Here is a 13,369-nt window from a genome sequence, read left to right as displayed (position 1 = left end):
GACTATTTAAACACCTCCAAATTGAATATAAAGAAGCGATTTAAAGTGTCTAAATCTGTAGAACTGTTACACTATCTGATCCTACCCAGTGGAAAAATGGGACATAGTCAGAAGCGGTAAAAATCTGATATGGATCTGTCACTTTCCATGAATAGGTTCCAAAATATGGCTTGAAACTCTTAAAGGGTCATGAATGACTAAAACATATTTGGAGATGTTATTATAGATGTGTTGCATATAAAGGAAGATGTGTAATAATACACAAAATAATAATAAATATACAGTACCTGCAAGCAGCTATTATCTGTGCCAAGCAAAATCAGCCAATTGTAATGTGATTTAACAATCATTTTTGACCAATGTGTGGCGCTGTTATCAAGCTGATGTGGTGTGGGCAGTTGTGTTAATATACCACACCATTCCAGAGATACAGCCTCAGACGCAGTTTTGCATCATGTCATCAGCATGAAATCAATAACTTTTTGCAAGGATGGTCTGAAGATGATTCGAATGGAATTTGGTGAAAATCCTATCAACAGCTGAGATAAGCTCGGAAAAGTATGTTTTCAAAAAATGTCAAAATGGCGGACAGCAAGTTCAGCCACCTTCAAGTACCTTCAAGGCATATTGCCTCATACCAAATAACTGCAATGATATGCCAGTATTGATCATTTTACACCAAAATTCAAAACAACAGACACCCAAAATGGTAAAATATTAAAGCATAACTCAGTAAGCAGCACCAAATTGAAAAAATTAGCAGTAAACTGTAAAACTATATGCAATGCAAACCAGTCTGCATATGCTTATGATAATAAATCATTAACACATACAATAAAATTAATAAATAAAAAAATATGATAGAAAATATAATTTGCGATATGAAGCATCATATCAAATTGATTTGTTGATTTATTAAAAATAATAATACATTTTCTGTCCGCCAACATCACAGTATGTGACTCTTTCATGTTGTATTGTGCAATGGTTCTCAAATGGGGGCCTCGGCAAACTTTCAAAGGGGCTGCAGGATGACTTGTGATTGAATACAGTAATATATCAACTACATCACTCACCAGTGTCACAGTTTTCCCCTGTGAACCCAGACTGACATTTGCTGCAGTCAGGCCCCGAGAAACCCCGGCGACACACACAGTGGCCCCTCACGCAGCGGCCCTTGTTACTGCATTTGTTGGGGCAGGTTTTGATGGAGCAGTCCTGACCGTAGAAGCCCACATCACAGACACATTTTCCATCAACACATCTGCCTTTGTTATTGCAGTCATTGGGACAAGCCTTGGACGAACAGTCTGGTCCTGTAAACCCGCCATCACACACGCACCGGCCGTCAACACATCTGCCGTGGTCACTGCAGTCTTCAGGACAAGATCTGGACGAGCAGTTGGGACCCGTAAAGCCGCTCTTACACACACACTTCCCGTTTACACACTGTCCACGATCATTACAGTCCTCTGGACATGTTTCTTCAGAGCAGTCTGGCCCAGAGAAGCCAGGATCGCACACACACTGTCCGTTCACACAGCGGCCCCTGCCATTACAGTTTCCCGGGCAGGATATCTCAGAGCAGTCCTGACCAGTGAATCCTGAGTCACACACACACTGTCCGTTCACACAGCGGCCTCTGCCATTACAGTTTCCCGGGCAGGATATCTCAGAGCAGTCCTGACCAGTGAATCCTGAGTCACACACACACTGTCCGTTCACACAGTGGCCTCGGTTGTTACAGTTGTCTGGGCAGCTCTGTGTCCTGCAGTCAGACCCGGTGAAGCCTCTGTCACACACACATCTGCCGTTCACGCAGCGGCCCCTGTCGTTGCAGTTATCAGGACATGTGCTGGAGGAGCAGTCTGGGCCGGTAAAGCCTGGGTCACACACACACTGGCCGTTCACACATCTGCCCCGGCTGCTGCAGTCATCAGGGCAGTCAGCCACGCTGCAGTCAGGCCCACTGAATCCTGTGAAACACACACATTTGCCATCTACACAGCGACCCTGGTCACTGCAGTCATCCGGACACTCATCGATAGTGGGACGAATGGTGGTACAGACCGCACCTGTGGAGAAATAAGAAGACATTACACTGCCACCAGTGCATTAACTGTGTGTCAGAGTAAATAAAGTAAAACAAAAACAAGATGGGAGTTTGTATCCATTGGGTAATGACTGGATGGGGAAAACTGTGCATTTGGATGAGTGTGTCACTTCATAAATCATTATTCTGAAATATCAGCTGTTTCCAGGTTTCTGAGCTTTCAATTTGTTTCTGAGTCAGTGCTGTTTAACTGGAATATAGTTGTCGAGTCATATGCACTACTTATACATCTACATTCATCCTTTGACAGTATGTTGTGCACTTTTTGCCTGTTCATATTTTTCTGTTCATTTTATTCAGAATTAGAAGCATTGGTCATACTGTATCTGAAACAGCTGTGTTCACTATAGCAGCTGCAGCCTTACACACTTAGGGACTGTTCACACAGGATGTGCTTATTCTTCATACAGTATACTGTATTACTATTAATTATTTATTAAAAGGATACTGAAACATTTTTATTAGAAAACAAGAATAATATATTTATTGAAAACAGGACTGCAGTGTGAAATGTTAGATGAGATTCAGCAAATGTTTTTTTTTTTCTATTCTGTTCTATTATTAGTAGTAGTACTAGTAGTAATAGTAGTAGTATCAAAGATACATCCTGAATATAAACAGGATAGTGCATGAGAAATGTCCCAGGTTACATATTAATGGGCGTGATGTCATAGGCAGGTGATGTAGCAACCAGGAAGCTATAAAAGCACATTAGGTGGAACAAGCGCCAGCTTCTAGGAATAAAGTGAAGTCTGGCAGGGATGCCGGAAGTATGGCCTTGAGAGGCAGTGTCATGGTTACATACGTAACCTGGGACGTTCCCCTTCAGGAACTCGAGCTGCGTCCGAGAACGCCTTTTGGGATTGAGAATGCCCACGCCGCCAGACTTGCAAGTCCCTGCCTAGTGTGTATACAGAAGCACAGCTAAGGCAAGAGAATAGAAGAGCTGGGAATGGCTCGCAGATCTAGACCACAAAATCTGACAACTGTGAGGGGCGTGGACCATCCAGCTGCGTTGCAGATGTCCTGCGTCGACACACCTGACAAGAAGGCCTTGGAAGCCGCCATATTGCGGGTTGAGTGAGACTTGACTCCCAATGGTGAGGGGAGATCAGAGGACTCATAGGCAAGAGTAATTGCATCCACGATCCACTGACTGAGGGTCTGATTTGTGGCTGAAAGACCCCTCTTAGGGGGACCATAGCATACTAGGAGTTGGTCCACCTTTCTCCACATGGCAGCTCTGTGGATGTATGCATCTAGTGCTCGCACTGGACACATACAATTTAGCTTCTGCTGGTCTGGCTCCCTGAAGGGAGGGGGACTGAAAGCCTGCAGTAAGATAGGCTGTGGGGTAACTGAAGGAACCTTCGGGACATATCCCGCTTGAGGGTAGAGAACCACTTTGGCCATGCCGGGCGCACACTCTAAATAGGAAGGGGCCACTGAGAGGGCCTGAAAGTCCCAGAGGAGCTGAATGAACTGGAGAAAACCAAAGGGGACAGTGCGATGTCATCTGAGTCGCAAACAGATCCACCTGAGCCTGACCAAATATAGTCCATATCTGCTTCACCACCTCGGGGTGAAGCCTCCATTCCCCGGGCCTTGGCCCCTGCCTCGACAGGATTTCAATAAGGACCACTTCCGTCAAGTATATTTAATGACAATTATAATTGCATACAGTTAGTGTTGGCGGTATGGTTATGTTCTGGGCAACACTCTACATGCCTGTCCATGCAGCCATGCTTGGACAGAGTGGGGAAAACAGCAAGACAAACCCCCCTGGGGTACAGAACAGAACCATAAGTTTACATAATTACAATTCTCAATTACATGAGTTGTAAACAAAATGTCATGGAGACTGCTTCCAATGAACAGTCCCTCCAGAAAAACTATTTTTTTGGTGATTGTTGCGGGCAAAAATCCTTTTTTCCACACTGCAGTTAATTTTCTTAAAAAATGCGATGGAATATGCGGGATATTTTTTCAATTTTATGCGATGAAATTTTGATGAAAAAGAAAAAAAGGTGATTCCCCAACACTTTTTTTCTCACTAGGCTACTACCATAATGTAAAGAGTAATTTCTTATTACTTCCTATGATAAGCAAGCTGAAAGCATACTAAATCACATAATATTTAAGTTGCAATCTCTTACAGCAACGTAAATTATTTTACATACTACTAATATAATTACAACTGTAAGTTTTTGGTACTGTTCTGTAACAAAAAAGTGCAATCTTACAACTGTAAAGTTGCATCAACTTGAAACTACAACAGTGTTAGTAGCCTAGTGAGAAGGGGGTGTTGGGGGAATCACCTTTTTTTCTCTATTTCATCAAACCGCAGTTTTCGCAAGTTCTCGCAATATTATTTGGCTCCACTGTCATGTATCAAATCGGGAAACTGCTTCGCGCGTTCTTTTGCGATTATTTTTGTTGGCAAATAAGAATGATTTGCATGCTTCAAGTTTCACCCTGGTTTCAACGCGGGGTTTGCAGATGATGTTCACGTCACGTAATTACGTCACTTCATAAGGTTCCCATGGCAATAGGGGGAAATGGCGCTTTACTTGTGTGAAAGAAACGCAACATTTTTCAACTTTCTGCTAATATATATGTGAGTTTTTTGCAACGAAAATACAGGGATTATGAAATTATGCTAGCCCCACATATTTTGCTTTCTAAAATCGACAATTTATGCGGCAAAAGAGCGGCGTATTTGAAAAAATGCAACCCCGCATAAATATGCGGCCTTTGGCTGATTATGCATTAAATCAGGCGATCGCATAATCACGTTTTTCTGGAGGGACTGAATGAAGACACTGTAAAGAAAGAACAAATTAGATCAGATTACAGGTTCAGTTGGTGGAGTTGGGGTTGGAGAAGGGAGTTAATTGCAAGCAGCAATGCGATGGAGAAACACTGAATAATGGGAATTTAAATAGACCGCAGGAAATAGGTGTCAAGACTGGATTGGTACACGTCAGGAACAGCTGACTGTCAGCTTATGCAAGAGAGACTCACGTGACCTGACTGAACTAACGTGATGCTCGATGTCTGCTCCCACATTTATATGCCCAGGAATATGTACTGCTCTTAGCGAAAGGAGTTTGCCCTGGGACCACACAAGGATCTGGCGTTCCAGCTTGTTCAGGGGTCACGAACAAAGTCCTCCATGGTGGTTGAAGTAAGAGATCACCGCTGTGTTGTCAGTGTGCACCAGCACATGGTGACCTCTTAGGTCTGAGAGAAAATGATTCAATGCTCGAAGTACTGCTAGCATCTCTTGCATCTTGATATCACAAGCAATGAGCTCCCAGCACCGGGCGCTGAGACCAAGGCTTCCTCTACATGTCTAAGGCACGTAGGCAGTGCCTCATGACCTTGATCATGCGAAGGGGGTTTCCCCTTGGGGAGAATCCCTTGGTCTTGAGCCACCACTGTAGGGGTCTCATGTACAGCAGGCCAAGAGGTAAAACGTTGGACGAAGCTGCCATTAACCCCAATAGTTTCTGAAACTGCTTGACAGTGAGAGAGTGGCTTTCTCTGACTCTCTTGACTGACGTGAGGATTGACTCGATACGAGTAGGGGACAGACATGCCTGCATCGCGGTTGAATCCCACACCACACCCAGATGAGGTTTCCTCTGTAATAGATAAAGCACACTTTTCTTGACGTTTAATCTTAACCCCAACTTTTTTATATGGGCGAGAATGACATCTCGATGCCGAACAACCATCTGCTCTGATTGAGCCAAAATCAACCAATCGTCTATATAATTTAGTATGCGAATGCCCTGGAGTCGCAGTGGAGCCAGCGCAGCATCCACACACTTCGGGGTGAGAGTGCTAGGCCAAAAGGAAGAACTTGATACTGGTAAGCTTCACCCCTTAAAGCAAACCTTAGGAACTTCCTGTGATTGGGAAGGATGGAGATATGAAAATAAGCATATTTTAGATCTATTGTGACAAACCAGTCCTCGGACCTGATCTGAGACATGACCTGCCTGATAGTAAGCATCTTGAACTTCAGTCGCACGACTGAATGGTTTAACTGACGCAGATCTAAAATCGGATGCAACCCCCCATCCTTCTTTGGAACTATAAAGTATCGGCTGTAGAACCCAGACTCTCTGTCATGAGGAGGGACCACCTCGATGGCCTCCTTCCTCAAGAGGATATTTACTTCCTGTTCCAATATCAGAGCCTGCTTGGGGCCCACCAGTGTGGGAAACACCCTGTTGAAAGGTGGCGGCAGAGCGCTGAATTGAATTTGATAACCTTTTTCTACAATCTGCAGGACCCAATGAGACACATTTGTCAGTAGCTTCCACGCTGCTAAATAGTCTACTAAGGGAACCAGTCTCTCAAAGCTGGTCTCTGATGTACTATGAGCTGCTAGCTCGGTGCCCTGAAGCAGAGGACCAGCAGGAAACAACTGAATTAGCTGCTGTTGAGGGCTCTGAGGAGAGACGGATACCGTATAATGCGGTGCACCCCACTTATCCTCATTAGGTGTCACCCTCAGCGGCCCTGCTTTTTGATGTTGGTTGTAAGGACCATTTTGTCGAGGGCTTCCTGGACTGAAGCACGACCCTCAGATCGGGCCTTGTCTTAGAAGCCTCCTGCTTAGAGCGCCACCGACCTCGTTCCCATTGCGGGGGAGCGCGAGAGGCGATGCTCACATTTTGCACCTCTCTGTATGAGGAACTGCTACACGGCCGGGGCTGCTCCCGCCCAACATCTAAATGTGCCACATTTCCATAATAATTAGAGGCGGGGAGAAATAAATGGGATGACAATGGTTTCGTCCACGATCTCGAAACCTCGGTGTGGAGATGGGGGAAAAAGGCAGGCTCCGGCGTGGAGGTGGTGGCCGAGATAATTTTTTCTGCGCGGGCCAATCAATGTTTAACTTGGCTACCGCGCGAGTTATCACCTCCAACAACTCCTTATACTGTGGTGACTGACAGGGCGATTCATCAACGCTCTCCTCATCCACCTCCTCGGAGGCAGCTAGGGGGGAAGTAGCGCCAGAACGTGCTTCTGATCCCAGAGAGCGAACGCTGGATCTGGCAGGTGAGGACGAAGATAGGGACTTGCCCGTCTGCATTCCCTCTACCAGATCCAATTGCGATCCCCACGAGTGCAGATGCCGCTCCCAAGCAGTACGCGCACAAACTGTGTGTATACCCCGCTCGTGATGTAGCGAGAGCAGGGAGGAACACACAGCTTGAAACACGATCCACTTTTGCCCAAATGCTTCGTCTTACTGTCAGCCTTCCTTGCCATGATATGCTTGTGCAACTTTTCAAGATAGACAACAGTAAATAAGACCAACAGACATGTAATTTGCTTTGTAACTGACACACACACAGAGCTTCGCTGAATGACAGAAAGCTGAAGCTTGTTCCACCTCACTTGCTTTTATAGCTTCCTGGTCGCTACGTTACAAGCCTATGATGTCACGCCTATTCATAAAACTGATTACACATATTATTCAGAGCTGGTCATGCTGAAGGGCGTTCCCAAAAAGCGTTCTCGGACACTAGAGTTCCTGAAGAGGAACTGAATGCACTGCACTGCTTATGGAATTGAGAAAATCCAGAATAAATGCTAAAGGATTTAAGTGGGATAAATAATAATGCTCTATGAATCCTCTGAGAATTCAATTATTACTAGATACAGTACATTTGGAATCATATTCTGAAACGGAAACAGAAACTAAAACTAACACTTTTAGTTTATCTGTTGGATCCTATTGGATTAGAACTGAATATTCCTGAAGGAAATCCTTCAGGATTGTAATTCCAGACATCCTGTACACAGATCCTTTAGGATATTTAAATCTACAGATCTAGTTTTGACAAGCTTGTGAGGGCTGGTCTGGTTGGAGTGTGGCTGGACATGGGCACCATCAGGAAGGGCTTTACCTTTGCTCTGCTGGGAGCTACAGCATCCTTCTGGACCTCCACATTTCTCCCTCAGATCCGACACCTCCTTCTCCAGTCTTTCAATACGCTCATGCAAGGCTGCAAAGTCCTGCTTACACTGACCACAAGCTGATCCTGACCCTGGCACCAGACGGATCTGATGGGTCAAGACCAGAGGAGAATCAGGATTCCAGTCTATCTCTCTCTCTTTGGCCCCATCTTGTGCACATGTGTCCGAAATAACAAGTTTAAAAGGCTGGGGTTGGATGTCTCTGGAGACACGCTGAGCTCCTGCCTGCAGATGTTGACTGGAGAGGGCAGGACTTGGCAGAAGCAGTAGCAGGAAAGGCAACACTAACGCCATGTTTCAAGAGAGGAACACAGTCAAATTAATGGATGATGCTTTGTTTTGTAAATGGCAACATATTTTATTCTACTCAGTTCAGCACTTGAAACATTTCAATTCAGTTTTTGGCTCATGGAGTGATGTAAAACATTGCAGTGTCCTCTTCTCTTTAAGCCTCGGTCCCCTCCTGTTTCAAACAAATATGAGTTTCAGTCAGTTGTGTTATGCAAAATTCATATTAGACATTCACCACACCACATTTTTCAAGCTATTTTACTCCCAAGTTTTGGGGTGAAATGGACGGTTTGAAGTGATGGTGTTAAAACTGATGAGAAGGGCAGTAGTTTCAGTGCCAGTTTAATGAGAGCTGGAGTGTTATGAGAGTAAACAGGGTCAGCTTTGATTTGCTGGTGACTCTACATGACAGAGTCAGTGGTGTTCACAAGCTGTGACACAGATGCTCCTATATCTGTCTGCCAGATCAAACCAGAGAAAGGAAATGTCACAACCTAAGCAAACATCCTTTAATGCTAAGATTTAATCATTTCATTTAAATATCTGAAAATACCACTGAACTGTCACTGCCAAGTGGGAACAGAGGTACTTTACAGAACTAAGTTTTTGATTACATGTTTTTTTGCACATTATTTCATATTATGGCGTTTTGGGCATGCATTATGGTACTAGCATTAGCAGTGTACAACATAAGCGTAGCATGGAAGCACCATTGTACTTTTCTCTAGAAGTATGTGGTCGATCAAAATAAATGAATAAGTACAGAGACTGATAAGTACTTATACGGAAATATCAGTAACTGTATTTCTATTACCAAAACAACTCCCTCTTCAGATACCATGGACCTGATTTCATCTCATTGGTTGGTTTCAGTGCTACTTCCCCATATAAATCAGCAGAACAATAGTTCTAGTGCTTAGATGCCAGAATTCGATGCATGAAATAACTAGGCAGTTTCCTGAAACCACAGTTACTTATTCATCCTTTGAGCCATGTTGGTTTAATAATATAACATCAACTGATGTCATTAGAAGAGCATGGTCTGTTCAAGTGCACATGTCATGCAGTACTAACAAGAAACTCTGCTTCTAACCACAGTTTAACATACAGAGATTTTAGGAAATGTCTGAATGCTCAAACAAACTGTTCAACAGGGTTTAAATTTGGGATAGGTGAAAATGCTATAGCTAAAATAACATAATCTTTAATCTGATTTAACCAAGAGGGATTTCTGAACAATGAAAAGTTCCTCTGGGAGAGAGATATAAATGTGCTGGTTCAAGCTGTAGTGCAGTGCTAGTTCACTTGTTTCCAATCTACACACCGTTTCCAAACCAGCTCTTATCTAGAGTTTTTCATAAAAAATACATCTGAAAAATCTGTCATTACTTATTTTGTGCGACAGTGTTGTTGATTATTATTTAAAATAGTAAAACTACTGGTTTCTGCTAATTGAAACACTTTTATCCAAGGCAATATTGCATTTAAGGAATACGTTTTATTCAAGTTCATACATTGCCAGGGAGTCAAACCCATGACCTTGGTGTTGATAAAGGTCATAGTGTTTGAGCTGCATAGTCACAATTCAATAAAACAACAACAACGAAAAACATAAACTAAAAGAGGTTTGAGTTAAAATACTGACAAATAAAACTGAAATAAAAAATAAATTAAAGCTAAAGAGTAATATATATGATAGAAATATAGAAATATAATCATTTTTCTTCCCCATATCATCATTTGTCTTCATGAACTAATATCATCATCATTTTACCCTCTCACAAACGAGCCCTGTCTAAACATGCAGAATCTGGTCTGTGTCAGACTTTTTCTAGAATTCATAATATAATAATAGGCAGGCTGGACAGACAGACAGAAACTAGTGTTATAGGCCGCACATTCTGATATGAGATAGACAGATAGACAGATAGATAGATAGATAGATAGATAGATAGATAGATAGATAGATAGATAGATAGATAGATAGATAGATAGATAGATAGATAGACTTCAGATGTTGACTACTCGTCATAGTGCTACTAATAGCAGACTACTATATATATATATATATTATAGTCAGACATCATGTGAGCACTCTTCCGTGACAGGATGAAAACTGATGATTTTATTGTGATTGTAAGCAGAACTTCTTTAGTCAAGTCTTCAGAAGAGGACACATCACAGCTCACAAGATTACTGCAACAGTCGAAAGGACTTTATAATTTTTTTAAATAATTTTTATTATTATTTTTATCAGACAATAAATTCACATTATTTGGTGAAAGGGTTATACTCTAAGTAGCCTAACTCTGATTATATGCTACATATTTATTTATTTATTATTATAATTTTTTTTTGCAGTGGACAGATGTGCAACTTTCTAATAAAGCATATTGAAAAAGTAAAAGATGCTGAAGATTCTGAAGCTTGTGATTTAAGAGGGTTAATATCAAACGATCATGAAGCGATCCGAGGGAGATTCGTCAGTCTTACCTGCAGAGCTGCTGATGCTGGATGCTGCTTCACTCCGCTCCTGTCTGTCTGTCTGTCTGTCAGTCGCTCGCTGCTCTAACACTGCTCTGAAAACTCCTGATTGACTGGGAAAGAAAGAGCGAGGGGGCAGAAGAGAGAGGGAAGGAGGGAGGAGAGCAGTAAAATTTCCTCATACTTGAAGAATTTTTCCTCTCTCTCTCTCTCCTCACTTCCTCCTCAGCTTCTCTCTGATGTAATTCTATGTGCTTTACAGGTCTCTGCTGGGTGGATCATTTCGAAAACATCTGATTTTTTAGATATTTCGAATGAGCAGCTTGAATGTTTTATGTCTTTGATCTCTGGATATTTCTTCATTGCTTGGACTTTTTGAAACTGATTTGCACATTTAATTTTAGGCATCTTCATTGAACACACGTTCCTGATTACATCTAAACTTGCCTAAGGAAAGAAACATCTTTCAGTATTTAGATGTTCCTCTGAAATCGCAGCTGTTCAAACAAAATAACAAACGGTAAATAAATAAATTATGACCTGCCTCGAAAAATAAATATCATTCCACACCACGTCAGAACGGCAATGCTGCAGAACATGCAAATGAACAATTCATTTTAATAACGACTTCAGTGAATCATTACAAATAATTCACTGGAAAGCATAACACGTTTTCAGTCACGTGTTATGTTGTGCTAACATCAAAAACGTACATATATACACAGATGGCATAAGAAAGTGACTGAAAGCAAATTCAAACTACACATTTAGCAGTCCATGTATTCTCTGGGAAACATGTCTTGGTGTGACTATTGCTATGATGATTTTATCAAAGCAGTAGATGAAGCTACAGTCACTGCTTTAGCAATGTCTGCTCTTTCTGTTTTATTCCTTTCCCATCTGTGTTTTTACCTAATTGTATCATAGGCATGTGTCACACAGTCACATCTTCATTGTCCTCTGTTTCTTGGGCTTTCCATCAAGCTTGCTATTCTTCATTCAGTTTCTTTCTTCCTAAGACCCAGACACACTCCCACAGAAACTCACACGTACAACACAATTGACAGCATAGCATTTTTATTTATGTGTGACGTCAGCCAGTGCGATGAGACTCGTTTCCACCTACAGACAGAAAGAAAAGGTCAGTGTTCAATGGTGCCCTTGAGATGCTCAGCATTCAGACACGAGTGCTTACAGTACTTTCCTGAATCCCTGTGTAATACAGCCATCGGTAGGTAATGAGTGGAAACAATGTCCTCAAAACACACATCTGTCTGTTTGAGTGGTCTTACTAAAGGAAATAACTCTCTGTTTATCTTTTGCACAGTACTTGTACACAGGCCATAATTGTAACTGGTCATGCTTTCATGTTTAACGTGCTTCAGAACGTACATACTATATTTTACACGCAGGACAGGAATGTCCACAAACAGTCTATACTTGACACTTTTAATTTGTTGAAGACCTGGAAGTCAATCTTCAGTAATTCTGCATGTTGGATTTTATTTGTCCTAAATAGACACACTTTTTATGATTACAATTAACTGCAGGCATGTGTGCTTAAGATCTTTTTTTTTTTTGAGTGTTAACCTCTCTGTAGACTTCGTGAAGCTTTAAATAAATCCTGGAATAGTTGATGTGGAAACAGAGCTAAGTGTTGCTGATGTTTTCCAGTTGTTTGCAAGGTCTCTAGAGAAGACAAGTTTTTCAATGAATACATCATCATCATCAGGCAGATGTTGTCCGCTGAACATTTTGTCAACTTGCCTCATTAGCTTACCTTTAACTAGCAGTCAATGCCCTATTTCTCACATTTCATGCAGGTGTTGTTGAGAGCAACCACCGATCCGTGTTTGGTCACAGATCTGGAGAAATGTAAGGGCCTAGGTGAGGAGGTGGGGATATTTCATAGAGATAGCCAATGCTCTGATGACTGTACCTTATGTGGGAGTTTTCAGTGTTGAAGTAAATCTATCGTGAATGTACTGTAGCAAACCACTTCACAGTCACTGACCAACAGAGAGGATGCCACAAACTGAAAATAATAAAAATAAAAAAATGTGAAAGACACAAATGTTTAACTAAGGCATTAGCAACTTTTACTATTTGAAGTTTTCTATGAGTGAAACTAGGTTTTCAGCTAGAATAAATGCTGGGAGGGTCCTGGCTTGAGATTATCTGTCAGAACTGAGCTGAATGTGAGTTTGCAGTGAATTTTGTGGGACCTGCTACAAGGAACTGAAGAACAGATTTAAATTTGTTTCACAGAGACTGTAAACAGTGCATACAGTGTTAATCTACCCTTATGACAGTCGACTCAAACAATGACTAAATTGCTAAATAGATTAGATTAGATTAGGTTAGATTCAACTTTATTGTCACTGCAGATGTAAGGTACAATCAACGAAATGCAGTTAGCATCTAACCAGAAGTGCAATAAGCAATAAGTACAGAATATACAAGTTCTACAGTATGTAC

At 41.9% G+C, this 13,369-nt stretch overlaps 1 protein-coding gene across 3 annotated transcripts in view; it reads right to left on the bottom strand.

Moving 5' to 3' along the window:
* LOC127934884 (tenascin-X) overlaps positions 1-10,999 on the bottom strand; it is a 57,112-nt gene extending 46,113 nt beyond the window's left edge. For all 3 annotated transcript variants that reach the window (XM_052532421.1, XM_052532423.1, XM_052532422.1), the window contains exons 1-3: positions 10,901-10,999; positions 8,047-8,579; positions 1,077-2,075 (exon numbers count right to left, since the gene is read on the bottom strand). In XM_052532421.1, coding sequence (XP_052388381.1) covers positions 1,077-2,075; positions 8,047-8,410 — 1,363 coding nt within the window. In that variant the 5' untranslated portion in view covers positions 8,411-8,579; positions 10,901-10,999. The remainder of the gene's footprint in view (positions 1-1,076; positions 2,076-8,046; positions 8,580-10,900) is intronic.
* Positions 11,000-13,369: the final 2,370 nt, after the last annotated feature.

The sequence above is a fragment of the Carassius gibelio genome, chromosome A19 (genome assembly GCF_023724105.1).
Source record: "Carassius gibelio isolate Cgi1373 ecotype wild population from Czech Republic chromosome A19, carGib1.2-hapl.c, whole genome shotgun sequence".
NCBI lineage: Eukaryota > Metazoa > Chordata > Actinopteri > Cypriniformes > Cyprinidae > Carassius > Carassius gibelio.
Note: the sequence above shows the minus strand (reverse complement) of the source record. Positions and strands in the feature narration are given on the sequence as shown.